This window comes from Erinaceus europaeus, chromosome 23 (genome assembly GCF_950295315.1).
Source record: "Erinaceus europaeus chromosome 23, mEriEur2.1, whole genome shotgun sequence".
In the NCBI taxonomy this organism is placed as follows: Eukaryota; Metazoa; Chordata; class Mammalia; order Eulipotyphla; family Erinaceidae; genus Erinaceus; species Erinaceus europaeus.
In genome coordinates, this window is record NC_080184.1 from 632,669 (window position 1) to 656,530 (window position 23,862).

Sequence of the window (23,862 nt, forward strand, 5' to 3'; positions counted from 1 at the left end):
ATAAACGGGGCGCTGCCCCCACACTGCTGTGGCTGTGTCTCTGATGGGCTGGTGTTAAGTGTCCTTGGGCCCTCAGGAAGCCAGGCCTGGTGTCCCATTTATTTAAAAAATACATGTATTCAATCAGAGCGAGACAGACAGACAGAGCATCATGTGTTGCCGGGGGTTGAACCCAGGGCCACCACCCCAGCCCCAAGGGCCAGTTTCCCGCAGGCAAGACCTGCCTTGCTGGAGAGGGGGGGCTCTTTGGCACCGTCCCCTCCCAGAGAGACTTGGGGGCCTGGGAGGGGCTGCTGTCTGGGGGTGCAGCCGAGGATGGGTCCCTCAGAGACGCTGGGGGGAGGTGGGGGCTTTGGGGTCTTCCTGGGGGCACAGGCCGGTCACCCGGAGGCCCCGGGCAGCGGGGTCTGGCCCAGCACGGCCCTGGCCTGCTCCAGCCTCTCTCCCGCCTGCCGCAGCTGCTCCACCCGGAGCCCCAGCTCCCGCCGGGCCCGCTGCAGACGCAGGTTGTTCCCCACGTAAAGTCGGCTCTCCTGGTACAGCTGCTCCCACCGGGCCTCGGGCTCCTCCGGCGGCTCAGGGGGTCCTGGCGGGTCTGGGGGACAAGAACAGAGGCGTCATTCTCCAGGGCTCCAGGCTGTGTTCTTCATCCAGGCAGAGACAGAGGAGACGGCACCGGAGTCTCCCCCAGTGTCCCGGCTCCTCCCATGCGGTGCCTGGGTCCAACCTGGACTGAGTGTGAGGGCAGGCCTCATCCAGGCCGGCCCACCGACGGTCACTCTGGCCCCTCGTTGCCCATCAGGTCCGGGTGGGGTGGAGGCTGGCTGTTTACAGAAGGGCGGGGCGGGGCGGGGCTCTCGGGCAGGAGGCACCGGGTTCCAGTCCCAGAGTCACAGGGGCCAGAGAGAGGTTGTGCTCTTTCTCATCTTTACAATAAAATAAGGTGAAATGGAAGTAAAGAGAGAAAAGAAAAACCCAAGACGAAAACTAACACAGATGGGGCTGGGTGGTGGCGCACCTGGTTGAGCACACATGTTACAATGCCCAAGGATCCGGGTTCGAGCCCCCGGTCCCCACCTACAGGGGCAAAGCTTTGCGAGTGATGAAGCGGCTCTGCAGGTGTCTCTCTGTCTCCCTTCCTGATCTCAATTTCTGGCTGTCTCTAGTCAATAAATAAATAAAAATAAAAAAAAAAAAAACCCAACAAAGACAACCAGCACAGCGTTTAGCGGCTCTGTGGCAGACTCCCTCCCGCCTGAGGGTCCGATGGCTTGGGTTCAAGCCCCAGGGCTCAGCAGGACTCGGGGGGAAATAATAATAATATGCTGGGAGACAGCAGCGTGGTTCTGCAAGACACTCTCCTGCCTGAGGGTCCGAGGGCCCAGGTTCAATCCCCAGCACCACACATCGGCCAGAGCTGAGCCGGGCTCTGGGGTGCAGAGCAATGCAGGCAGTTACATACCCGGCACAGTGCACAAGTCGCCAGACACAAGGACCTGGGTTCAGGCCCCGTTCCCCTCTGCAGGGAGGGGCCTCAGGACGTGTGGATGGAGCAGATATCTCTCCTCTCGAGTCTTTTCTCTGTCTCTCCATCTCTCAGCCACAGGATGGAAAGAGCCTGGGCGTGTGCAGCTCATCAACACCGTGTGCAGGGACCTGGGTTCGAGCCCCCAGTCCCCACCTGCAGGAGGAAGCTTCACGAGCGGTCAAGCAGGGCTGCAGCTGTCTCTCTCCCTCTCTCTATCTCCGCTTCCCCTCTCAATTTATTTCTGTCTTGGCAAATACAACAATAATAATAAAAAAGGTCAAAATAGGGAGCTGGGTGGTAGCGCAGCGGGTTAAGTATATGTGGCACAAAGCGCAAGGACCGGTGTGAGAATCCCGGTTCGAGCCCCCAGCTCACTCTGTCTTCCCTTCCTCTCTCCATTTCTCTCTGTCCTATCCAACAACGACAACATCAATAACAACAATAACAAAAATAATAAACAACAAGGCCAACAAAAGGGAATAAATACATAATTTTTTTTTTAAATCGTAAAAAAAAAAAAAGGTGGGGAAAGCATCGGACTTTCGGGCAGGGCCTGAGCTCCCTCCTCGGGGGCACATGTGCCAGAGGGGGCTCTGCTTCTCTCTCTCTGACAAATTCAGTTTCTCTTCGGGGAGAGCGAGATGGAGGTGGGAGGGAGAGGGGCAGAGACCCCACAGCTCCCAGGCTCCATCCAGCACAGGGGGGGCCGGGCGTGACACAGCGGGCCACTGCCATGCTCTTTTATGTTTTCTTTCCACCCAGGTAAACTTTATTAAAAACAAAACACGTCAGGACAGGTAAGAGACAGAAGCGGCTGCATGCTCGTCCCGCAGAGCCACGCTCCCATTTTCCGCCTCTTTCTGGGAGAACGCCAGGGGCCCCCGGGCTCAGGAGCCGGCGGTGCTGGGGTGGAAGCCAGGCCTCTGCGGCCTGGGCGGGCAGGTGAGACCCCGGCCCGAGTTTATCTCTTACTCACAGGGCAGAGCACCACTAGGCTCCACCTCGAACCCAGGGCCGCACTCCTGCCAGCCCCTTGCTCGCTCGCTGCTGATTGTTTTGTTTGTGTTATCACTGGGGCTGGTGCTGCTCGCCCGTCCTCCTGGAGGAGGTCTTGGGACCTTTTTCTAATTTATTTTCCTGTTTGTTGCCCTTGTTTGATTGTTGTAGTTACTGTTATTGATGTCATTGTTGTTGGGTAGGACAGAGAGAAATGGAGAGAGGAGGGGAAGACAGAGAGGGGGGAGAGAAAGACAGACACCTGCAGACCTGCTTCACTGCCTGTGAAACGACTCCCCTGCAGGTGGGGAGCCTGGGGGCTCGAACTGGGATCCTTCTGCCGGTCCCTGCGCTTTGCGCCACCTGCGCTTAACCCGCTGCGCTGCCACCTGACTCCCACTTCATTTTTATTTATTTTATTTTATTTATTTACTCCCTTTGGTTGCCCTTGGTTTATTGTTGTAGTTATTGTTATTGATGTCGTCGTTGTTGGATAGGACAGAGAGAACTGGAGAGAGGAGGGGAAGACAAGAGAGGGGGAGAGACAGACAGACACCTGCAGACCTGCTTCACCGCCTGGGAAGCGACTCCCCTGCAGGTGGGGAGCCGGGGGCTCGAACCGGGATCCTTACGCCGGTCCTTGGGCTTTATGCCCGCTGTGCTAGTGCCTGACTCCCACTTCCTTTTTAATACAAAGTATTTTACTTGAGAGCACAGAGAAACTGAGAGAGATGGGGAAGCTGGAGAGGGAGAGACCCCTGCAGCCCTGCTCCAACAACACTCATGAAGCTTCCCCCCTGCAGGTGGGGGGTGAGGGCTTGAACCCGGGTCCTTGTGCCTGGGAACAGGTGCAGTTCACCAAGTGTGCCATCGCCCGGTCCCTTCTGCTTTCCCAAAGAAATGATAATTCTTGTGGTCTGGGAGGTGGCCCAGTGGATAAAACATTGGCTTCTCAACCACGAGGTTCCGAGTTCAATCCCCGGCAGCACGTGTACCAGAGTGACGTCTGGTTCCTTCTCATGAATAAATAAATTCGTAAAGGAAAAAAAGAAAAGAAAGAAAGAAAGAAAGAATTCTCCCGGGCCCTGGGCTTGGCGCCGTGTGTGTGCCACCTGTCGGCTCCCTTCCCGCTCATCAAATAAAGGGGCCAGTGAGTCACTTACGGTGACCTCTGTTCTATGCTTGAGGCTCACCCCCCTTTGCAGGGGCCCTGGGGGCCGAGGACGGGTGTTGGCACCTGGCTGTTTTTTCATTTTCTTTTTCCCCAGAGCCCGGCCCAGCTCTGGCTTATGGTGCTGCGGGGGACTGAACCTGGGGCTTCGGAGCCTCCGGCATGAGTCTGTCTGCAGAAGCATCGTGCTGCCTATGTGCAGGCTCACTCCGTGAGGGCTGGGGTGTGCTGTCCTCACCAGGCCTGGCTGTGGGGGCCCGGGCCTTGCTCCCTCACCTTCGGGGGCCAGGGTGGTGAAGACTGGGTCGTCGGGGGGCGCCCCCTGCACGTCCTCCAGAACCTGCTCCACCGTCGGGGGCGCCGGGCGGGTGGGCAGCACCACGCGCTTCTTGGCCTTGGAGCCCATGGCTGCAGGGGAGCGGGAGGGGGCCTGGGTTCAGCCCGGGAAGCTCGGCCCCGCCCCTCCACCGGCCCCGCCCTCAGCGGTGGCCCCGCCCACAGAGCTCTGGTCACGCCCCTCCCTCACATGCAGCCCCGCCCACCGGCCTGGAGCCGGCCCCGCCCCCCGCGGTGGTCCCGCCCACACAGCTCTGGCCACGCCCCTGCCTCACATGCAGCCCCGCCCACCGGCCTGGAGCCGGCCCCGCCCTCCGCGGTGGCCCCGCCCACACAGCTCTGGCCCCGCCCCTCCCTCACGTGCAGTCCCGCCCACCGGCCTGGAGCCGGCCCCGCCCTCCGCGGTGGCCCCGCCCACACAGCTCTGGCCCCGCCCCTCCCTCACGTGCAGTCCCGCCCACCGGCCTGGAGCCGGCCCCGCCCTCCGCGGTGGCCCCGCCCACACAGCTCTGGCCCCGCCCCTCCCTCACATGCAGTCCCGCCCACAGGCCAGGAGCCGGCCCCGCCCTCCGCGGTGGCCCCGCCCCTCCCTCACATGCAGCCCCGCCCACAGGCCTGGAGCCGGCCCCGCCCCGCGGCGGCGATACACCACCACACCGGCCCTGGCCGTGGGCGTCGGCTCACTCGGCCCCCCCGCCGGTGCTCACAGACCCTCAGCCGCGTTGCCTAGGGGCGCCCGAGCCGCCTGCGCTTTACAGGCAGGGAGAACCCCGCTTCCGGCTCTAACGCGGCCCGCCCACAGGCTGACGCAACTTCCGGCCTCCAGTGCCTGTCCATCAGCTCGGGACCACGCCCCTTCTTAAAGGGGCCGCGCCCTAAGGGATCCCTTTGAACGGGGCGGGGGCCCAGTGGTATCACCTGGGCACCCCACTACCAGGCCGAGATGGCGAGCCGGGCGCAGAGCAGAGGGAGAGGCTCCTGGGTGCTCACTGACAGCTAACGCAGGCTATAAGACAGACCTCACCCAGCAGGCGGGGGGGGGGGGGGGGGGGGCGGGGCTGTGAAAATTTAGCTGAGACATGGGTGTAGGTACCCATATCCAGGAACTCGGGGTGCACAGAGGTCGCTGGGCTCCCTGGGCTTGGTGGAGTCGGGGGTCCTGGAGTTGGTTGCCATGGGAAAAGCAGATGCCACGTGCCTGCGGGGCCCCTCTGGTGCGTGGGTGGGTGGGATCGGCAGCTGGCTCCCAGAGCGGGGAGCACCCCAAGTCTGGAAGGCACGCACACACACCACCCGGCACCTCTGATTCAACTTTTATTTGCAAAGTCTGAGGTGGCCAGAGCAGCACAGGCTGGAGGTGAGGCCTTCTCTGCCCACCTCACAATTCTGGGGGGGCCCGGGGCTGGAGAGGCGGGTTCCCCACCGCGGCCCTGCCCCAGACCTGGCAAGCATTCTGGGACCTGCCAGGCCGTCCCTGTCCCCGGACTCCTGAGGGCACACCCTGGCCAGCCTGCGGGCACTGCCCTAAATCTGTTGCTATCCAGCATTGCAGACGGGGCTCAGAGGCTTCCGGGTGCGGGGAGGTGGCCCAGACCCAGGCCCAGCAGGCCCAGCAGCGGGGCAGCCCTGGGGCTATGCGAGTTGGAGGCTGTGGTGGGTGGGTTTCCCCGGCGCGGCCTGGGGGTGGCGGGCAGCCGGCAGGAGCCCCGGCGGGTGTCCAGGGTGGCGGGCGGCGGGCAGGCTGTGCAGTTGAGCGCTGAGCGGCCCCGGCAGGCATAGCAGGTGCGGTGGCAGCTGGCGCACTCACGCAGGGCGGACACTGAGGCTCGGCTGGTTGTGGGGCTCACAGCAGGCCGCCTGCGGCCGAAGTAGCGGGGCGGGCAGTAGGCCAGGCAGAGGCGGCCCAGCGCGAAGGCGGGCCCCCTGCACTCTGCGGGGACTGGCGGTGAGGGAGGTGGGTGGAGCGCCCCAGGGCCACCTCCCCGCCCGCCGCGCACTCACCCTGGCACAGCCCCCGCGGGTCCCGCTGTGCGCACCCGCCGGTCACCTTGGGGCCCGGGGCCCGCGCCGTCATGTCCTCCGCCGTGCCATAAAGCAGAAGCGTGTAGCGGAACAGTGTCCCTGCGGGTGGTGTTGGGCACCGCAGCTACTGCCCAGCTCCCTGGGACGTTGTGCCCACTGCGTGCTTGTGGACAGGCCCCCCCTGCACCCTGGTGGCTGAGGCCCACTGTGCGCTGCTGTTGGGGAGTCGCTCTGCACTGGTGACTGGAGGCCTGCGGTGGTCCAGGGCATGCCAAGGAGACCCCTATTGTGCACCGCGTGTCCTGGACCTACCCTCTGGGGGCAGCGTGGCGACGGTGTGATGGTACTGGGCATTGGTCCCCGGAGGCCTACTATGTGCCACGGCATGCCAGTGACACACATGCTGCGTGCTGGTGTCTAGGCTCTACTCCCTGGGGACAGTGTGCCCGCGGTGTGCTGGCGGCTGGGGCCCCTGCAGCCTGGTAGCCGAGGCCTCCTGTGTGCTGGTGTTGGGCACTCACCGGGCATCAGCACATGCCTGTGACATACCACTGGTGTCCAGAACCTGCTGCCTGGTGGCAATAACTGTACACCTACTGTGTACCACTGAGCCTGCCTGTGTGTGAGGGCCGGCAGAACTCACTGTGTGCCAACCCTCCCTACCCCAGCACACCTACTGTGTGTACAAACAGCAGGACACCTACTGTGTGTCACACCTGGATACCTGCAGGCCTTTGGGCCCTACTGTGTGCATGCAGGTGATGCGAGCAGGTGTCCAGGCTCAAATTCCAGGGGACGGCACACCTACTGTGTGCTGGCACTGCCCTCCCGTGGCCTGGTACTTGAGGCCTACTGTGTACCAGCATCGGCGACCCACCCTGAACTGGTCCAACTAGAGGCCTACTGTGTGCCAGGACAGGGTCCTTCCCGGTGGTATGACACCTACTGTGTGCCGGTGACGAGACCTGTTTGTCCCGGGGGGGGGGGTTGCCTGGAACCCCTGATTCTCCCTGGCAGCCACAGGCCCGTGTACACCCTTGGGTGCCTGGCTGGTGCCAGACACGGACAGGGCCGAGGGGGCCCGCGGGGCGCGGCTCTCACCCGTGTTGAAGTAGAAGCCTTTGTTCTCCAGGCCCAGGGTCCACACGCCGCGCGGGTCCTCGTCCCAGAAGTGGGTGGACATGAAGACCCAGCCGTTGTAGCCTTGGGTGCTGACATCGAAGGGTCTGAGGGAGACGGTGCAGGTGTCTGGTGCAGGCCGGGCGCGGTCGGAGCCTGGGTCCCCCCCCCCCCCCCGGGGCGCCCGCCCACCTGATGGCCACGAGCGTGGAGCGGGTGCCCATGGGGCTGAGGAGCGCGATCTCCAGGTCTCCGCGGCGGGTGTGCGCCAGACTCAGCCGCACCTGCACGTGCTCCAGCGAGCGGATGGCGTTGGGCCCGCCGGCGCACGCGGACACGTTCTTGCTCACCTGCATCTGCGGCTCCATGGGGCTGGGGGGCGGGCCTGTGAGCGCCCCTCCCCTCCCCGGACTCGCGCCTTCCCCGAGGAGAGAGGACGGAGGGAGGGGTGCTCACGTGGGGCTGTGCAGGACCCTGACGATGCACTTCTGCTGGGGCAGCGTGGGCCCCCACGCGCGGGCCAGGTCCACCAGCCGGCCGGCGTCCAGCAGCCCGTAGCCGTAGTGGTGGCTGACTGCGGGCGGTGGGCGGGCGGCCTCAGGTAGGCCTGGGCAGGGTCCCACCCCTGCGGGGTCTCAGCTTCCCCCCCCCTAGCGTCCCCAGCAGCCCAGCCCAGCCCCCAGGACAACTCCCCCCCATGCACCCTCTCCGCAGACCTCCCTCACCCCTTGTCCCCAGCACCACTCCTGCCTGCTCCCTGCTCCTCCCACACAACTCAACCCTGCACCCCCCACTTCTGCAGGGTCCGCGCTCCGCATGCACGCCCCTCACCCCTGCACCCCCGCCTCTTAAGGCTCCCCGCACCTCATGCATGCCCTCACCCCCCTGCAGGGTCCCCGCCCCTAATGCATGCCCCCTCGCCCCTGCAACCCCACCTCTGCAGGGTCCCCGCCCCTCATGCACACCCATCAACCATGCACCCCCGCCTCTTCAGGGTCCCCAACCCTCATGCACCCCCGTCACCCCTGCACCTCCCCTCTGCCGGGTCCCCGCCCCTCATACACACTCCTCACCCCTGCACCCCCCTCTGCAGGGTCCCCGCCCCTCATGCACCCCCTGCACCCCCGCCTCTGAAGGCCCCTCGCGGCTCACCCCTGCGCCCCACGCCATTGGTCCTCCAGTCCTCAGCCTGCAGCTGCGCCGGCCGGGACGCGCGGACCACCAGGTGCTGCATGTCTCTCCAGGTGAGGAAGGGGCTGGGGGCAGCAGCAGGTGAGCAGGGGTAGGGTGGGGGCCGCGAGGGCAGGGGGCCCCCTCCGCACCTACTTGGCCTCCAGCGCCAGGGCGATCATGCCGGCTGCCAGCGGCGCCGACGCCGACGTGCCCGTGTGCCTGTCTGTGCAGCCGTGGTGCAGGTCAGCGGTCACCTGCGGGCACAGGGGACTGCGGCCACGCTCGGGAAGAGGCTAGGGTGTGGGCTGCCGGGGTCCCGCGACGCTCCGGGGGGCAGGGGCTGCGCTGGGGGCACTCACGATCTGCGGGTCGGCGACCACGCCCGAGCTGTAGGTGGTGGTGAGCGTGGACGCGCAGGCCTCGCTGTACCAGGGCACGTGGCCCTGGCGCGTGGTGCTGCCCACGGACAGCGTGTGGATGCTATTGGTGTAGCCGTCGCAGTTGCAGTTGTCGTAGTGCAGCCCGCCGTTGCCCGAGGCCCACACGAACAGCGTGCCCAGCCCGCCGCGGCCCTGGGGAGCGGAGCAGCTCTGGGCCTGGCCGGAGGCCCCGCCCACCGATCTCGGCCCCGCCCACCTAACAGAGGCCACCCACCGCTCAGAGGCCCCGCCCCCAAGCCCCGCCCCCAATCACAGGCCGGAGCCAGGCTCACTGTTGAGAGTCCCCGCAGAAACCACAACTCAAAAGTCCCGCCCACTGGTGCCGGCTCCACCCACAGCTGAGACTCCGCCCACCACCCGGAGACTCCACCTACTGCCCAGGGACCTGCCCACAGGTGCGCGGGGCCCCGCCCACCGCGCGGAAACCACGTCCCAGCACCGCCTCCAGACACAGCTGATCGGCGTCAAGCCCCGCCCGCTCTGCCAGACCACGCCCACGGGCCTTGAGCCCCTGCCTATCGGGCCGACCACGCCCCCCGGCGCCCCTTCCACCCCTGCTCAGAGGACCCGCCCACTTGATTTGGGCCCCGCCCACCGCCCGAAAGGCCCGCCCAATGGCTCCTCCCTTTGTACATGAGTACCGCCCGCAGACCCGCCCAGAGCCCCCGCCCACTGGGTCGCTCCGCCCACGGGCCCCGCCCACCTTGGTCACGCCGCGCCGGAAGGCCTCACGGGTCAGGATGCCGGGGCCGTCCACGGTGCGGCCGTCGTCCTCGGGGCCCCAGCTAGCGCTGTAGATGTGGATGTGCTGCGGCTGCAGGCTCAGGGACTGGGCCTCGATCACGTCGGTGATGGTGCCGTCCAACATGCGCACGCCTGTGAGGGGGGCTCTGCCAGGGCCCGGGGGTGGGGAGCCACTGCCCGCCGTGGGGGGGGGGGCTACCACTCCCAAGACCAGGGCACCCCTGCCCAACCTCTGGGGACACTGACTCCCAGGACTGGGCTGCCCCCTCGAGGTTCACTGCCATGTCAGTAGGGAGGGAGGGGGAGGGCGCAAGCCTCACCCTACTTCCACCCGGTCCCCCCCACTCCAGGGCACACAGCCCCGCTGCCTGCGCAGGGCCCCAGTCTGCAGGGGGAGGCTGTCATGAACGCCTGTCCTGTCCTCTGCTCAGCCAAGGGGGCCTGGTGGTATGGGCCGGGGGTGTCCATGGGGAGACTCGGAGGGGGCGCCCGTACCTCCGATCCGGGCATTGTAGGCCACGCCGGCGCCACAGAACATGTTGTTGGCCACAGCAGCCACCTCCCCGGCACAGCGGGTCCCATGCCTGGTGCCCGGCAGACAGGGCTGTCACGGCCCCCACGCCTGGTGCGCCTCCGCGGGTGTGTCCTGCCCCCCAGGGGTGCTGGCTCACCGGTTCTCGTCGCTGGGTGTGTAGCGAGGCTGGGGGTCAGGGTCGTAGTCATTGAAGTCGTAGCTGGCCAGGGCGTCCTGCGGACGGGGTGTGGACACAGGCTGAGGTCAGCCAGTGGCGGGGTGGGGGGGGGGTGAGGGGCGCCCAGCCTGGCCCAGCCGGCCGCCCACAGGCTCACATAGTTGGCCCAGAGGTCCGGGTGGTCCTTCTCGATGCCATCGTCCAGCACGGAGACCACCACGCCCCGGCCCGACAGCCCCTGGCTCCACACCTGCAGGATGTTCAGGTCCGGCTCTACATCGTTGTTCTGCGACAGGCGGGGCGCAGTTAAGGGGGCGCTGCAGCCGAGACTCAGGCCCTGGGGTGCTCCCTGCAGCCGGGCCTGACCACCCCCAGGGCCTGTCTATCGAGAGGTCCCGCCCACCGGCTCACCTTGCTCATTGGAAGCCCCGCCCACCCAAAACTCAGTGTGTGACAAGCCCCGCCCACCCGAAACAGTCCCTGAAATGGCCCGCCCACCGCGAGGCCCCGCCCTCCTGAGACAGTCCTGGGACGGCCACGCCCATCCGGAGAGCCCATCCAACCACAAAGCCTGCTGAGTGCACAGCCTCCAGACTAAGCTCCGCCCACTCCAGGACTGACGGCGAAGCAGAGCTCCACCCAGCCGTAGGCCCCGCCCACCCTCATGTCCCATGCGGGCACTCACCATGTACCACTGCTTGGGGAACCAGGGGTCGTTGGGGATCACCAGGGAGCGCTTCACCCTGCGCTGCAGCGTCTGCTGCTGGAACCAGCTCACCTGGGAGGCCATGCAGTCAGTCCGGGGGTGAGCCTGCCCCTCGGAGGAGGCTCCCCGCCCATCCCTGACCGGGGCCCCGTCTGCAGTGGACGGGTGGCACGGGCATTTGTCTGTCCTTTGCTCAGCCCAGGGACGGGGCAGTGGGTGCTGGGGGCCTCCCACTTCCGGGCTCCCTCTTTTTTGGGTGTTCTGCCTTCAGTCAGGAGTGTCATGCCCCTTGGAATGCCAGCTCAGGAATCAAGTCCCTCAGCCCCTGGCTGGGACTCCTGGGCTCCAAGCAGGTCTCTTCCTCTCTGCAGAGTCTCTGTTCCCCACTCTTCTGCTCTCAGCATGGCCATCTCTCCTCTTCACTCTCTCGCTGTTTTTGCCTCCAGAGTTATGGCAGGTTCTTGCACTTTGTACTACATGCTCCCCCTCCTCTAATATTTACTTATGGGTTAGAGACAGAGAGAAATTGAGAGGGGAGAGAGGGAGAGCGGGAGAGAGAGAGGGGGACAGAGACAGAGAAACACCTGCCGCCCTGCCTACCACTCCTGAAGCTTTCTCCCTGTAGTTGGGGACCAGGGGCTTGAACCCAGATCCTTGCACACTGTAATGTGTGTGTTTAACCACGTGGCCACCGCCTGGCCCCCAGCTACCTCTGTCTACCCCTCCCTCAGCCAGTGCAGGACAGACACCCTGCATGACCACCTTGACCTCCTCTATGGTTCCCAGCACCTCTGCAGTCTGCAGCCCCCACCCACACACAAAATGACCACCTCTGTTTTATGTATTTATTTATAATATTTATTTATTCCCTTTTGTTGTGCTTGTTGTTTTATTGTTGAAGTTGATGTTACTGATGTCATTGTTGTTGGAATGGACAGAGAGGGGGAGAGAAAGACAGACACCTGCAGACCTGCTACCCCGCTCATCCTCCAGCCCCAGCTTAGCAGCTGGAAGCTCAGGTCCTGGCCCTGCCTGTGGCCCTGGGCTGTGCTGCCTGCCTGCCTCCCTTCTGGCATCCAGGTCCTTTTGGGGTCTGGTCCAGCTCGCCTGCCCGCCCAGGGGCTGAGACCCCTCTGGCCCTCTCCTCAGCTGTCATGTCCCTCAGGCGAGGAGCTCAAGGGTGGGAGGGTGGGAGGAATGCTCTGGATTTCTCTCTTTCTTTCTTTCTTTCTTTCTTTCTTTTTTTACCAGAGCACTGCTCAACTCTGGTTTATGGTGGTGCAGGGGATTGAACCTGGGACTTTGGAGTCTCAGGTATGAGAGTCTCTTCGCATAACAATCATGCTATCTACCCCTGCCCCCATTTTTAAAAAAAGATTTTATTTATTAATGAGAAAGGTAGGAGAAGAGAGAAAGAGAGAGAGAGAGAGAGAGAGAGAGAAAATCAGACATCACTCTGGTGCATGTGCTACCGGGAACTGAACTCAGGACCTCATGCTTGAGAATCCAGGGCTTTATCTATTGTGTCACCTCCCAGATCACACTCTGGACTCCTTTCTTTATATATATATTTAAAAAAATTTTAAAGATTTTATTTATTTATGAGAAAGATAGGAGAGAGAAAGAACCAGACGTCACTCAGGCACCTGGACTCCTTTCTTGGGGAATCCTGGACCCACCTCTTTCAGGGGGCAGCCGGCTCTCCAGCCCAGCCATGTGTATTGTATCCCCATCGGGTGCCGCACCTGAGGCCCCAGGCCCAGCGAGGATCGGCCTCCACTTGGGGCAGCCCCCCACCCTCCGTCAGGCTCACCTTGGGGTCTTTCTTCAGGCGGAGGCGGGTGCCCCAGTGGGGGTTCAGAGACTGCTGGACCACGCCCCGGTGCCGCAGATGGAAGTACTGGCCGTCAGGGAAGACCTGGGACGGGGTGGGGCAGGCGCCCCCCTGGCTGGGACCCGGCTCCCCTGCCCTGCCCCCCCCCCAGCATCTTTCTCTAAGGGGTGTCCGGGTGGCGGGAGCCAGGCGCACCAGGGGCTCTGGGACCGGGGTGGGCTGTGGGTTTGGTGTCTGGAGGTGCCCCCTTCAGGCCTTTGGGGTGCCCCCCAGCCCATGCTACCCGGGCCCCACCCACCTGCCCTAAGTTGACGAAGCCCAATTTGCGAGCCAGGCGCTCGGCCTCCCGGGCACCCTGGGGCACTCGCACTGCCCAGCTGCTGACATAGATGGGCACCCGGACCGAGGTGCCCCCCACAGCCAGGGGGCCGACGAGGGACAGGCCCAGGGCCAAAGCCAGGCGCAGCCAGAGCGCAATCCGGGCGGGCTGCATGGAGCCGGGGCCGGCCCCGGGGGCGGGGCCTCCGAAATCCCCTCCCCCTGCCAAACAGCCAAGTGACCCCCGGCGCCATAGCAACCCCTGGATAGCGTCAATCCCCAGAGGGCCTTGCGCCGCTCCCCCCACCCCCGCAAAGGCGGTGTGAGAGAGGGGGGACTCACGCCCCCTCCCTGACCTTCCGCAGACTCCACCCCTCTGACACTCCAGTCTCCCCATCTGGACAGTCACCCAAATCTTCTGACCCCCCACCCCCCGAGCGAGCTCTCCGCAGCTCTGATGGGCGACACCCCTTTATTGGGGCCCGCCCCCTACAAGACACACCCCTCCGCCGCCAATCAGCCGGGCCTCCTCTGCGGGCCAACCAGAATCGGCCTGCGTGCAGAGCCCCGCCCTCACCGTAGCCGCGCCTCTCCCAGCCCGCCCCGCCCCCTTTGTGAGCCTCCCGCCCCGCCTGTCCCGCTCCTCCAATCAGCGCCGGCCGGACATCGGGCCCCGCCCGAGGCAACCCTCTCCGCTGCTGTCCCGCCCACTGGCGCTCAGCCAATAATTGGTGGCCATGGCCCCGCCCCCCCATCAGCTACGTGCGGCCCCGGCTCGGCCAATCGGCGGCCGCGGAGGGCCGGCCCCTCCCCCGGGCTGGCGAGGCGGGCGCGCGGCCCGCCAGAGGGCCATGCGGCGGGGGAGACGGGGCAGGCCCCACCTCCTTTGTCCGCCCTGCCCTCCCATTGGCCGGAGCGGGGGGCGGGGGGCGGAGCTCGGCGGCTCGCTGCCCCGGCAGGCGGTGAGCGCTCGGCGGGGCCGGGGCGCGGGGCCGCAGGCAAGTTCCACCAGCCAGCCCCGCCGTGGCCATGGACGGCCTGCGCCAGCGGTTCGAGAACCTTCTGGAACAGAAAAAACCTCGCCACCGAGGCGCTCGGGGCGCTCGAAGCCAGGACGGGAGTCGACCGGCGCTATCTGGCCATAGGTGAGCCGTCGGGGGGCGCCGAGGGGCATCGGGGGATCGGCGAGGGGCCGGTCTCGGAGCTGCAGCCCCCCCCCCAGGCGGGACGTAGGGGCGGGCAGCATGATGGTTCTGCAAACAGACTCTCATGGCGAGTCCCCGAGGTCCCAGGCTCAATCCCCTGCGCCTCCATAAGGCAGAGCAGAGCAGGGCTCTGGTATATATAAAAAAGGGGGGTCACCGGGTCTTGGGGGTCCTGCAGAAGGGGGTGCAGCCCGAGCAGCCCTCCACTCTAGTCTTCTGTTAATCTTGGGCGAGGGACCCCCAGTTTGCCCTCCCTCGCAGCTCCCCAACCCCAGTCCAGCCGTTGGGTCTAGAGGCAGCCCCCCACCCCGAAGCCCCCACCCGCAACACCCCCCCTGCATCCGCCGCTGCTCCTTCCCGGCAGACAGCCGGTTCCCCCCCACCTGACCCAGAGCCTCGGCTGCCCTCTGTCCCCGCCGCGGGCGCTGCCTGGCTGCCACACCAAAGTCCGGTTATTCCAGTTGCGGGGGGGGGGGCGCCACCCGGGACACCCCGTGTCCCCCTTGTTGAACTCCAACCTGGAAGCCAAGGCTGAGGTCTCCCCGCAGCCTGTCCCCCACCCACCCCAGTGTTGCTGGAGCACCGCCTCAGGAATGGGGTAGTTTGACCCCCCACACCAGACAGGGAGGTATAGCCACCCCTGAAGGAAACGAACATCCCCACCCCCTTTTCTCCTGACCTGGGGTGGTCCTGAGGACCCCCCAAACTCTCAGGAGCTTTTCTGACCCTGTCCAGCTCCTCTTTTGCCCACCCGTTCTGGCACCTCCTCCAGAAAGCCCCCCTTGAATGAAGCACAAGGACACTCAGTCTCTCAAGAGCTGGGCCCCTAGTGTTTTCTGGGTCGACCTTGGGGAACCACAGTCCCCCATCTCTGCCAGCTGCAGGGTGGGGGTGACCTCTAGGACAAGCGTCTCTAAGCAGAGGTTGGGAAGTCTGTTCCCCCCCCACCCCGGGGCCTCAGGCCACACCCGGGGGAGCCAGCCATGAACTCCGACCCCACCTTCCGCACCCGTGTTGGTGGCAGTGGGCGGGGGATTTAGGTCATAGAGCACGGGGGAGGGGCCCAGAAGTGGGGGAGGGTAAGAGAGAGGAATCGGAGGCCCATCACCCTCCTTGCCCAGCACACAGAACCCCCCCAGCCCGGGGCCCCCCCGGCTTGCCCCCCCAATCCCCTAGTCCAAGGTTATCTTCACACTGCTGAGGCCTCGGAAAAAGGGATTTGGGGGAGTCCCCCCGCCTGGGGCTGCCCTCCTGACCCTCCGAAGGACATAGCACTCCCTGCAGGAGGCAGTGACCCAGCCTGGGGGCAGCCTGGAGGAGGGGGTCCCCAAACCCGAGAAGGGTTAGGGGGGCTGAGTGGCTCAAGCCGGAAGGAGGAGGCAGCAGGCCACCACCAGCCCCAGTGCAGAGTACGCCCCTCCTGGCGACTTTGGGACTTTGGGGAGGCCCTGCCTGTCCCCTTGTCCAGGCTCCATTATCGAGGGAGGGAGACAGAGCCCAGTGCGAGAGGGGCTCCCCCACCGCTCACCAAGGAGCCTTCTCAGCCTGCGGCTGTGTGCCTGCCGCCTCAAAGGCCCTCCCCACCCTGGGCTGCCCCAAGGTCCGGGGTCTCTGGACTGCTGTGCTATCTGAGGCCAGGGGTTCAAGCCCTGCATCCCAGGAGCCCCAGCGGAGCGATGCCCTGCTTCATCTGCCCTCATAAAAAGAGATCTTTAGCGCAGGTGGCGCAAAGTGCAAGGACCGGCATAAGGATCCCGGTTCGAGCCCCGACTCCCCACCTGCAGGGGAGTCGCTTCCCAGGCGGTGAAGCAGGTCTGCAGGTGTCTGTCTTTCTCTCCCCCTCTCTGTCTTCCCCTCCTCTCTCCATTTCTCTCTGTCCTATCCAACAACAACAACAGCAATGATAACTACCACAATAAAACAACAAGGGCAACAAAAGGGAATGAATAAATAAATAAAATAAAACACTGAGGAGGTGACTGTACTTTTAAAAAATTTAAAATAAAAAAAAAAAAGATCTTTGCAGGCTGCGCCATGGTGCACCCCGCTGAGCACACAGGCTCCCAAGCACAAGGTCCCAGGTTCAAGTCCCTGGCCCCACCTGCAGGGGAAAGCTCTTCAAAAGTGGCAAAGCAGGGCTGCAGGTGTCTCTCTGTCTCTCCCTCTCTGTCCTATCCAATAAAAATAAGAAAGATAAAATTAAAAGGAAAAAGTAACCACCACGAGCAGTGGATTTGTAGCGCCAGCGATAACCCTGGTGGTATTAAAAAAAAAAAAAGAAGGACGAGGCGGGGGTAGATAGCATAATGGTTATGCAAGGCTCTCGTGCTTGGGACTCCAAATGTCCGAGGTTCAATCCCCCTTCGCCATAAGCCAGACCTGAGCAGGGCTCTGGGGAAAAGAAAAAAGAATGAAAGAAGCCATGTGCTGTCGCGAGGTTCTGACAGCTTCCCCTGCATAGTGTGCCCCCCTCCGTTTTATTTATGTATTTGAAAGAGAAATCAAGAGACGAGAGACACACCTGCAGACCTGTGTCACTGTGAAGCTTTCCCCCTGCAGCTGGGGAGAGCGGGTGCTCGAACCCGGGTCCTTGTGCGTTCTGACAAGTGTGCCCTGCAGAGTGTGCCACCACCCCTCCCTAATTTTTTTTTAAATTTATTTATTCCCTTTTGTTGCCCTTGTTGTTTTTTTTTTGTTGTTGTTGTTGGCTAGGACAGAGAGAAATGGAGAGAGGAGGGGAAGACAGAGAGGAGGAGAGAAAGACAGACACCTGCAGACCTGCTTCACCACCTGCAGGTGGGGAGCCGGGGTTCGACCGGGATCCTTATGCCCGTCCTTGTGCTTTGCGCCACCTGCGCTTAACCCGCTGCGCTACAGCCCGACTCCCCCCTCCCTAATTTTTTAAGTGGAGCTGGAGAGAGTCCCTCACAGAGGGCAGGAGCCTGTGCCTGCATTGCTGTGTGCATGACCTGGGTTCGAGCCCCAGCACTGCATGGGAGGTGCTTTGGCACTGGAGGGAGCTGCAGGGCTGTGGCGTCCCTGTGTGAATGGCTGAGTGAATGAATGAGGTGTCTGTGAGCCTCAGGGCCCTACGATCAGCAAGTCATCTCCCTTGAACTTTGTCCACATGCTGCACTGCTCCCCCCCCCCCCCCCCCCCGGCCTCTCCTGACCAGCTCCCCCTGCAGGACCAGGCCGGCTATGATGAGATGACCCACTGGTCACAGTCATTCCACAAACCTCTCAGTCACCCAGCAAATATTCTGTCCCTGCCTCCCCACTGGTGGTCCCACCTTCCTCTGGGGGTGCTCCCGGTCTCCAGGATCCCCCCCGGCCCGGGGTGCCCTCTCTGCCCATCTCCGGCATCCCGGGCCTGGGTGCCCCCCTGCCCGCCTCTGTGGCCCAGCCGCCTGTCTCCCCGCAGGAGCCGTCACTTTCCTCGGCCTGTATCTTCTGTTCGGCTACGGGGCACCTCTGCTCTGCAATGTGATCGGCTTTGCGTACCCCGCGTATGCCTCGTGAGTGCCCCCGAGGGTGGGCGGGCCGGGGGCGGGGGGCCGGGCCGTGACCCGAGTGTCCCCCAGCGTCAGGGCCATCGAGAGCCCCAGCAAGGACGACGACACCGTGTGGCTCACCTACTGGGTGGTGTACGGCCTCTTCGGGCTCGCGGAGTTCTTCAGCGATCTGCTCCTGTCCTGGTTCCCTTTCTACTACGTGGGAAAGGTGGGCCGCTCGGGGGTGTGGGGCTGGGGGCCGGGGGAGGTGGCGGGGGCGGCGGGGCGCTGGGGACGGCGGCGGGGAGCGGCAGGCGGGCGGGCGGGGCGCTGGGGACGGCGGCGGGGCGCTGGGGACGGCGGCGGGGAGCGGCAGGCGGGCGGGCGGGGGCGGCGGGGCGCTGTGGGCGCCCCCCTGACCCCCGCCCGCCCGCCCGCCCGCCGCAGTGCGCCTTCCTGTTGTTCTGCATGAGTCCCGGGCCGTGGAACGGGGCTCTGCTGCTGTACCGGCGCGCGGTGCGGCCCCTCTTCCTCCGGCACCAGGCGGCGGTGGACCGCGCTCTGAGCGCGCTCAGCGGCCGGGCCCTGGACGCCGCGGCGGGGCTCGCCCGGGACGGTGCGTGTGCGGGCCGGGGCCGCGGGGCCCCGCGACCCTGGGTGTGTCCTTCCGGCCCTCCTACCTGTCCCTCCCGCTCCCCGGCCTCGGGGCGCCCCCCGCCCGCGTCGCGGGCCCGCTCACTGTGCGCCTCTTTCTTCCCCGCTGCCGGGAACCAGCCCTGCAGGCCCTGACCCGCAGCCGGGCCCGGGCCCTCGTCGCCCCGGGGGGGACGGCAGCGGGGCCCCCGGTGCCCGCGGAGCCACCCCAGCGTACGTACCCCCCTGCGCACCTGCGCACCTGCGCGGCGTGTGTCTGCGCGTGCGTGAGAGCCCAGGTGTGTGCGTGAGAGGGAGAGGGAGCCCAGGTGTGCGTCAGAGGGACAGAGAGCCCAGGTGTGCGCGTGAGAGGGAGAGAGAGCCCAGGTGTGCGCGTGAGAGGGAGAGAGAGCCCAGGTGTGCGCGTGAGAGGGAGAGAGAGCCCAGGTGTGCGCGTGAGAGGGAGAGAGAGCCCAGGTGTGCGCGTGAGAGGGACAGAGAGCCCAGGTGTGCGCGTGAGAGGGAGAGAGAGCCCAGGTGTGCGCGTGAGAGGGAGAGGGAGCCCAGGTGTGCGCGTGAGAGGGAGAGAGAGCCCAGGTGTGTGCGTGAGAGGGAGAGAGAGCCCAGGTGTGCGCGTGAGAGGGAGAGAGAGCCCAGGTGTGCGTCAGAGGGACAGAGAGCCCAGGTGTGCGCGTGAGAGGGAGAGGGAGCCCAGGTGTGCGCGTGAGAGGGAGAGAGAGCCCAGGTGTGCGCGTGAGAGGGGGAGAGAGCCCAGGTGTGTGCGTGAGAGGGAGAGAGAGCCCAGGTGTGCGCGTGAGAGGGAGAGAGAGCCCAGGTGTGCGCGTGAGAGGGAGAGAGAGCCCAGGTGTGCGCGTGAGAGGGAGAGAGAGCCCAGGTGTGCGCGTGAGAGGGAGAGAGAGCCCAGGTGTGTGCGTGAGAGGGAGAGAGAGCCCAGGTGTGTGCGTGAGAGGGAGAGAGAGCCCAGGTGTGCGCGTGAGAGGGACAGAGAGCCCAGGTGTGCGCGTGAGAGGGACAGAGAGCCCAGGTGTGCGCGTGAGAGGGAGGGCAGGTGTGCGTGAGAGGGAGAGAGAGCCCAGGCGTGTGCGTGAGAGGGAGAGAGAGCCCAGGTGTGTGCGTGAGAGGGAGAGAGAGCCCAGGTGTGTGCGTGAGAGGGACAGAGAGCCCAGGTGTGTGCGTGAGAGGGACAGAGAGCCCAGGCGTGTGCGTGAGAGGGAGAGAGAGCCCAGGTGTGTGCGTGAGAGGGAGAGAGAGCCCAGGTGTGTGCGTGAGAGGGAGAGAGAGCCCAGGTGTGCGCGTGAGAGGGAGAGAGAGCCCAGGTGTGCGCGTGAGAGGGAGAGAGAGCCCAGGTGTGCGCGTGAGAGGGAGAGAGAGCCCAGGTGTGCGCGTGAGAGGGAGAGAGAGCCCAGGTGTGCGCGTGAGAGGGAGAGAGAGCCCAGGTGTGCGCGTGAGAGGGAGAGGGAGCCCAGGTGTGCGCGTGAGAGGGAGAGAGAGCCCAGGTGTGCGTGAGAGGGAGAGAGAGCCCAGGTGTGTGCGTGAGAGGGAGAGAGAGCCCAGGTGTGCGCGTGAGAGGGAGAGAGAGCCCAGGTGTGCGTCAGAGGGACAGAGAGCCCAGGTGTGCGCGTGAGAGGGAGAGGGAGCCCAGGTGTGCGCGTGAGAGGGAGAGAGAGCCCAGGTGTGCGCGTGAGAGGGGGAGAGAGCCCAGGTGTGTGCGTGAGAGGGAGAGAGAGCCCAGGTGTGCGCGTGAGAGGGAGAGAGAGCCCAGGTGTGCGCGTGAGAGGGAGAGAGAGCCCAGGTGTGCGCGTGAGAGGGAGAGAGAGCCCAGGTGTGCGCGTGAGAGGGAGAGAGAGCCCAGGTGTGTGCGTGAGAGGGAGAGGGAGCCCAGGTGTGCGCGTGAGAGGGAGAGAGAGCCCAGGTGTGCGCGTGAGAGGGAGAGAGAGCCCAGGTGTGCGCGTGAGAGGGAGAGAGAGCCCAGGTGTGCGCGTGAGAGGGAGAGAGAGCCCAGGTGTGCGCGTGAGAGGGAGAGGGAGCCCAGGTGTGTGCGTGAGAGGGAGAGAGAGCCCAGGTGTGCGCGTGAGAGGGACAGAGAGCCCAGGTGTGTGCGTGAGAGGGAGAGGGAGCCCAGGTGTGTGCGTGAGAGGGACAGAGAGCCCAGGTGTGCGCGTGAGAGGGAGAGAGAGCCCAGGTGTGTGCGTGAGAGGGAGAGAGAGCCCAGGTGTGTGCGTGAGAGGGAGAGAGAGCCCAGGTGTGTGCGTGAGAGGGAGAGGGAGCCCAGGTGTGTGCGTGAGAGGGAGAGAGAGCCCAGGTGTGCGCGTGAGAGGGAGAGAGAGCCCAGGTGTGTGCGTGAGAGGGAGAGAGAGCCCAGGTGTGCGCGTGAGAGGGAGAGAGAGCCCAGGTGTGCGCGTGAGAGGGAGAGAGAGCCCAGGTGTGCGCGTGAGAGGGAGAGAGAGCCCAGGTGTGCGCGTGAGAGGGAGAGAGAGCCCAGGTGTGCGTCAGAGGGACAGAGAGCCCAGGTGTGCGCGTGAGAGGGAGAGAGAGCCCAGGTGTGCGCGTGAGAGGGGGAGAGAGCCCAGGTGTGTGCGTGAGAGGGACAGAGAGCCCAGGTGTGCGCGTGAGAGGGAGAGAGAGCCCAGGTGTGCGCGTGAGAGGGAGAGAGAGCCCAGGTGTGTGCGTGAGAGGGAGAGAGAGCCCAGGTGTGCGCGTGAGAGGGAGAGAGAGCCCAGGTGTGCGCGTGAGAGGGAGAGAGAGCCCAGGTGTGCGCGTGAGAGGGAGAGAGAGCCCAGGTGTGCGCGTGAGAGGGACAGAGAGCCCAGGTGTGCGCGTGAGAGGGAGAGAGAGCCCAGGTGTGCGCGTGAGAGGGAGAGAGAGCCCAGGTGTGTGCGTGAGAGGGAGAGGGAGCCCAGGTGTGCGTGAGAGGGAGAGAGAGCCCAGGTGTGCGCGTGAGAGGGACAGAGAGCCCAGGTGTGCGCGTGAGAGGGAGAGAGAGCCCAGGTGTGCGCGTGAGAGGGACAGAGAGCCCAGGTGTGTGCGTGAGAGGGAGAGGGAGCCCAGGTGTGCGTGAGAGGGAGAGAGAGCCCAGGTGTGCGCGTGAGAGGGACAGAGAGCCCAGGTGTGCGCGTGAGAGGGACAGAGAGCCCAGGTGTGCGCGTGAGAGGGAGAGAGAGCCCAGGTGTGCGCGTGAGAGGGAGAGGGAGCCCAGGTGTGCGCGTGAGAGGGAGAGGGAGCCCAGGTGTGTGCGTGAGAGGGAGAGAGAGCCCAGGTGTGCGCGTGAGAGGGACAGAGAGCCCAGGTGTGTGCGTGAGAGGGAGAGGGAGCCCAGGTGTGTGCGTGAGAGGGACAGAGAGCCCAGGTGTGCGCGTGAGAGGGAGAGAGAGCCCAGGTGTGTGCGTGAGAGGGAGAGAGAGCCCAGGTGTGTGCGTGAGAGGGACAGAGAGCCCAGGTGTGTGCGTGAGAGGGAGAGAGAGCCCAGGTGTGCGCGTGAGAGGGAGAGAGAGCCCAGGTGTGTGCGTGAGAGGGAGAGAGAGCCCAGGTGTGTGCGTGAGAGGGAGAGGGAGCCCAGGTGTGTGCGTGAGAGGGAGAGAGAGCCCAGGTGTGCGCGTGAGAGGGACAGAGAGCCCAGGTGTGCGCGTGAGAGGGAGGGCAGGTGTGCGTGAGAGCACAGGTGTGCGTGTGTGAGAGAGAGGGGGCAGGTGTGCGGGCGAGGCAGGGGCAGGTGTGTGCTGGGTGTCGGAGATCAGGTTTATATGAGCACAATTTTCTCTTTTTCTTTATTAAATTTGTTATCTATTATTGGATAGAGACAGAAATAGAGAGGGGAGCAGGACATAAGAGAGAGATAGAGACCCCTGCAACCCTGATCCACCACTCATGAAGCTTCCCCCCTGCAGGTGGGGGCCAGGGGCTTGAACCCGGGTCCTTGAGCACTGTAATGTGAGCTCTCCCTCCCACAACCTCCCCCCCCCCCCCCCCGGCACACACTGTTTTATTTCCCCCTGCTGAGCTCTGGCTGGCGATGGTGCTGGGGATGGAACCCAAGACCTTGGAGGATTTGGCAGGAGTCTTTTGCAGAACCCCTGCAGCCCCTAATCAATCGATACAGCTATTTTTTAAATTTTTTCTTTCTTTCTGACAAACGTTTGTTATTATCTTTATTTATTGGATAGAGACAGAAATCAAGAGGAGAGAGAGAGACAGAGAGACCCCTGCAGCCCTGCTTCACCGCCATGCAGGTGGGGACGGGGGTCTCGAGCCCTTGTGCTTCATACTATATGATCATAACCTGGCGAGCCGCTGCCCAGACTCTTTCTTCCACCCTCCCTCCCTCCCTCTCTTCCTCTCTCCCTCCCTCTCTCCCTCCCTCCCTCTCTCCCTCTCTCCCTCTCTTCCAGAGCCCTGCTCAGCTGTGGCTGAGGGTGGTGCTAGGGATGGAACCGGGGTGCAGAGCCTCAGGCAGGAGAGTCTTTTGCAGACCACACGGGTCGTGGACAGCCCATGGCCATGTGTGCCGGGTGCAGGGGCCTCGAGCCAGTGCCCCCCTGACACCCGTGTCCCCACAGCGCCGGGCAGCAGGACAGGAAGCCCCACGGGCAGCGCCACACAGCTGCAGAAGGAGCAGTGAGAGCTGGCCTGGGCCCGGACAGGGACTCTGCTGCGGCGGCCGGCGAGCGGGAGGACCCGGCCGGGGAGCTGCCGAAGCCTCTCAACCAGGCCGGGAACCGCGGGGAGGTGCGGCCCAACACCCCCGACAGCAGCAGGATCAAAGCCGCCTCCAGGAAGTCCTCCGGCATCCCCAAGCGGGGAGGCTTCGCCAACCGGGCAGCCTTCGCCAACCGGTCGGGGAGCTTGAGGGGCCGGGCGCGTGGAGGGGCCAACCAGCCCCGGACCCTGGGTCATCAGCGCCCCCCAGTCCCCGCCAAGCCCCCGGCCAAACCCCCGGCCAAGCCCCCCGCCACCCCCCCGGCCACGTCCCCCACCAAGTCCCCCACCAAGTCCCCCACCAAGTCCCCTACCAAGTCCCCCACCAAGTCCCCCGGGCCTGGCACCCCGGACCCGTCGTCCCCCAGGGCCGCCGCCTCCGCAGCCGCCACTGCTGAGGAGCCCTCTGTCGCCGCCGCCGCCGCCCTCCCCGCCCCCTCCTCCGAGGAGCTCAACGACCAGGACCAGGACCAGGACCAAGACCAAGACCCTGCCTCCGCCTCCGAGGAGTCCCCCAGCCCGTCCCGGAGCCCCACGCCGGCCGCCAGCAGCTCCTCAGCACAGGAGGTGTCGCCCAGCCTGTCCCACCACTCATCGCTGGAGTTCACCACCGAGTCCACCACTGAAGTGACCTGCCGCTGGCCCCTGCACCAGCCCGGCCTCCAGCTCCTGCGGCACTGCTGGCGGCTGCGGCACCTGGCCTGTTAGCACCTGGCCTGCCAAATAAAGCCTGGGACCC

The 23,862-nt window shown here is 64.9% G+C and overlaps 3 protein-coding genes across 9 annotated transcripts; 1 reads left to right on the forward strand and 2 right to left on the reverse strand.

Moving 5' to 3' along the window:
• Positions 1-85: 85 nt before the first annotated feature.
• Positions 86-4,849, reverse strand: C23H19orf25 (chromosome 23 C19orf25 homolog). Of its 4 annotated transcripts, none has more exons than XM_016188981.2 (3): positions 4,743-4,849; positions 3,972-4,103; positions 86-595 (listed from the first exon to the last, which is right to left on the reverse strand). In XM_016188981.2, exons 2-3 carry the CDS (start codon positions 4,099-4,101, stop codon positions 381-383), a joined length of 345 nt encoding a protein of 114 aa, XP_016044467.1. In that variant the 5' UTR covers positions 4,102-4,103; positions 4,743-4,849; the 3' UTR covers positions 86-380. The 4 variants fall into 4 exon arrangements, with proteins under 4 accessions (XP_016044467.1, XP_016044468.1, XP_060038050.1 ...); XM_016188982.2 differs by having other exon boundaries at positions 4,739-4,842; XM_060182067.1 differs by having other exon boundaries at positions 4,716-4,824.
• Positions 4,850-5,332: 483 nt separating this feature from the next.
• PCSK4 (proprotein convertase subtilisin/kexin type 4) lies at positions 5,333-13,529 on the reverse strand. Of its 4 annotated transcripts, none has more exons than XM_007524873.3 (15): positions 13,060-13,529; positions 12,741-12,845; positions 10,907-10,999; positions 10,379-10,507; positions 10,201-10,277; positions 10,025-10,113; positions 9,489-9,661; positions 8,705-8,917; positions 8,499-8,599; positions 8,325-8,428; positions 7,629-7,746; positions 7,365-7,544; positions 7,155-7,279; positions 6,033-6,152; positions 5,333-5,961 (listed from the first exon to the last, which is right to left on the reverse strand). In XM_007524873.3, the coding sequence occupies exons 1-15, from the start codon at positions 13,474-13,476 to the stop codon at positions 5,591-5,593; spliced, it is 2,415 nt and encodes an 804-aa protein (XP_007524935.2). In that variant the 5' UTR covers positions 13,477-13,529; the 3' UTR covers positions 5,333-5,590. The 4 variants fall into 4 exon arrangements, with proteins under 4 accessions (XP_007524935.2, XP_060037481.1, XP_060037483.1 ...); XM_060181498.1 differs by having other exon boundaries at positions 5,696-5,961; positions 6,068-6,152; positions 13,060-13,485; XM_060181500.1 differs by having other exon boundaries at positions 5,741-5,961; positions 6,079-6,152; positions 13,060-13,485.
• A 500-nt stretch (positions 13,530-14,029) lies between these two features.
• On the forward strand, positions 14,030-23,189 carry REEP6 (receptor accessory protein 6). Its single transcript, XM_060181502.1, is given in 7 exon segments — positions 14,030-14,150; positions 14,152-14,224; positions 17,708-17,801; positions 17,868-18,006; positions 18,225-18,393; positions 18,552-18,644; positions 22,985-23,189. Coding segments are annotated over 7 exon segments (672 nt in total). The 5' UTR covers positions 14,030-14,108; the 3' UTR covers positions 23,047-23,189.
• Positions 23,190-23,862: the final 673 nt, after the last annotated feature.

Bases quoted from the DNA above. Each gene is read 5' to 3' on its own strand.
- C23H19orf25 (XM_016188981.2), bottom strand. From the start codon at position 4,101: ATGGGCTCCAAGGCCAAGAAGCGCGTGGTGCTGCCCACCCGCCCGGCG. The intron at 596-3,971 runs GTGAGGGAGCAA...CTTGTCCCCCAG, and splicing joins CACCACCCTGGCCCCCGAAG to ACCCGCCAGGACCCCCTGAG.
- PCSK4 (XM_007524873.3), bottom strand. From the start codon at position 13,476: ATGGGGAGACTGGAGTGTCAGAGGGGTGGAGTCTGCGGAAGGTCAGGG. The intron at 10,508-10,906 runs GTGAGTGCCCGC...CGCCTGTCGCAG, and splicing joins TCCCCAAGCAGTGGTACATG to AACAACGATGTAGAGCCGGA. The intron at 10,278-10,378 runs GTGAGCCTGTGG...CCCCGTCCGCAG, and splicing joins CGGACCTCTGGGCCAACTAT to GACGCCCTGGCCAGCTACGA.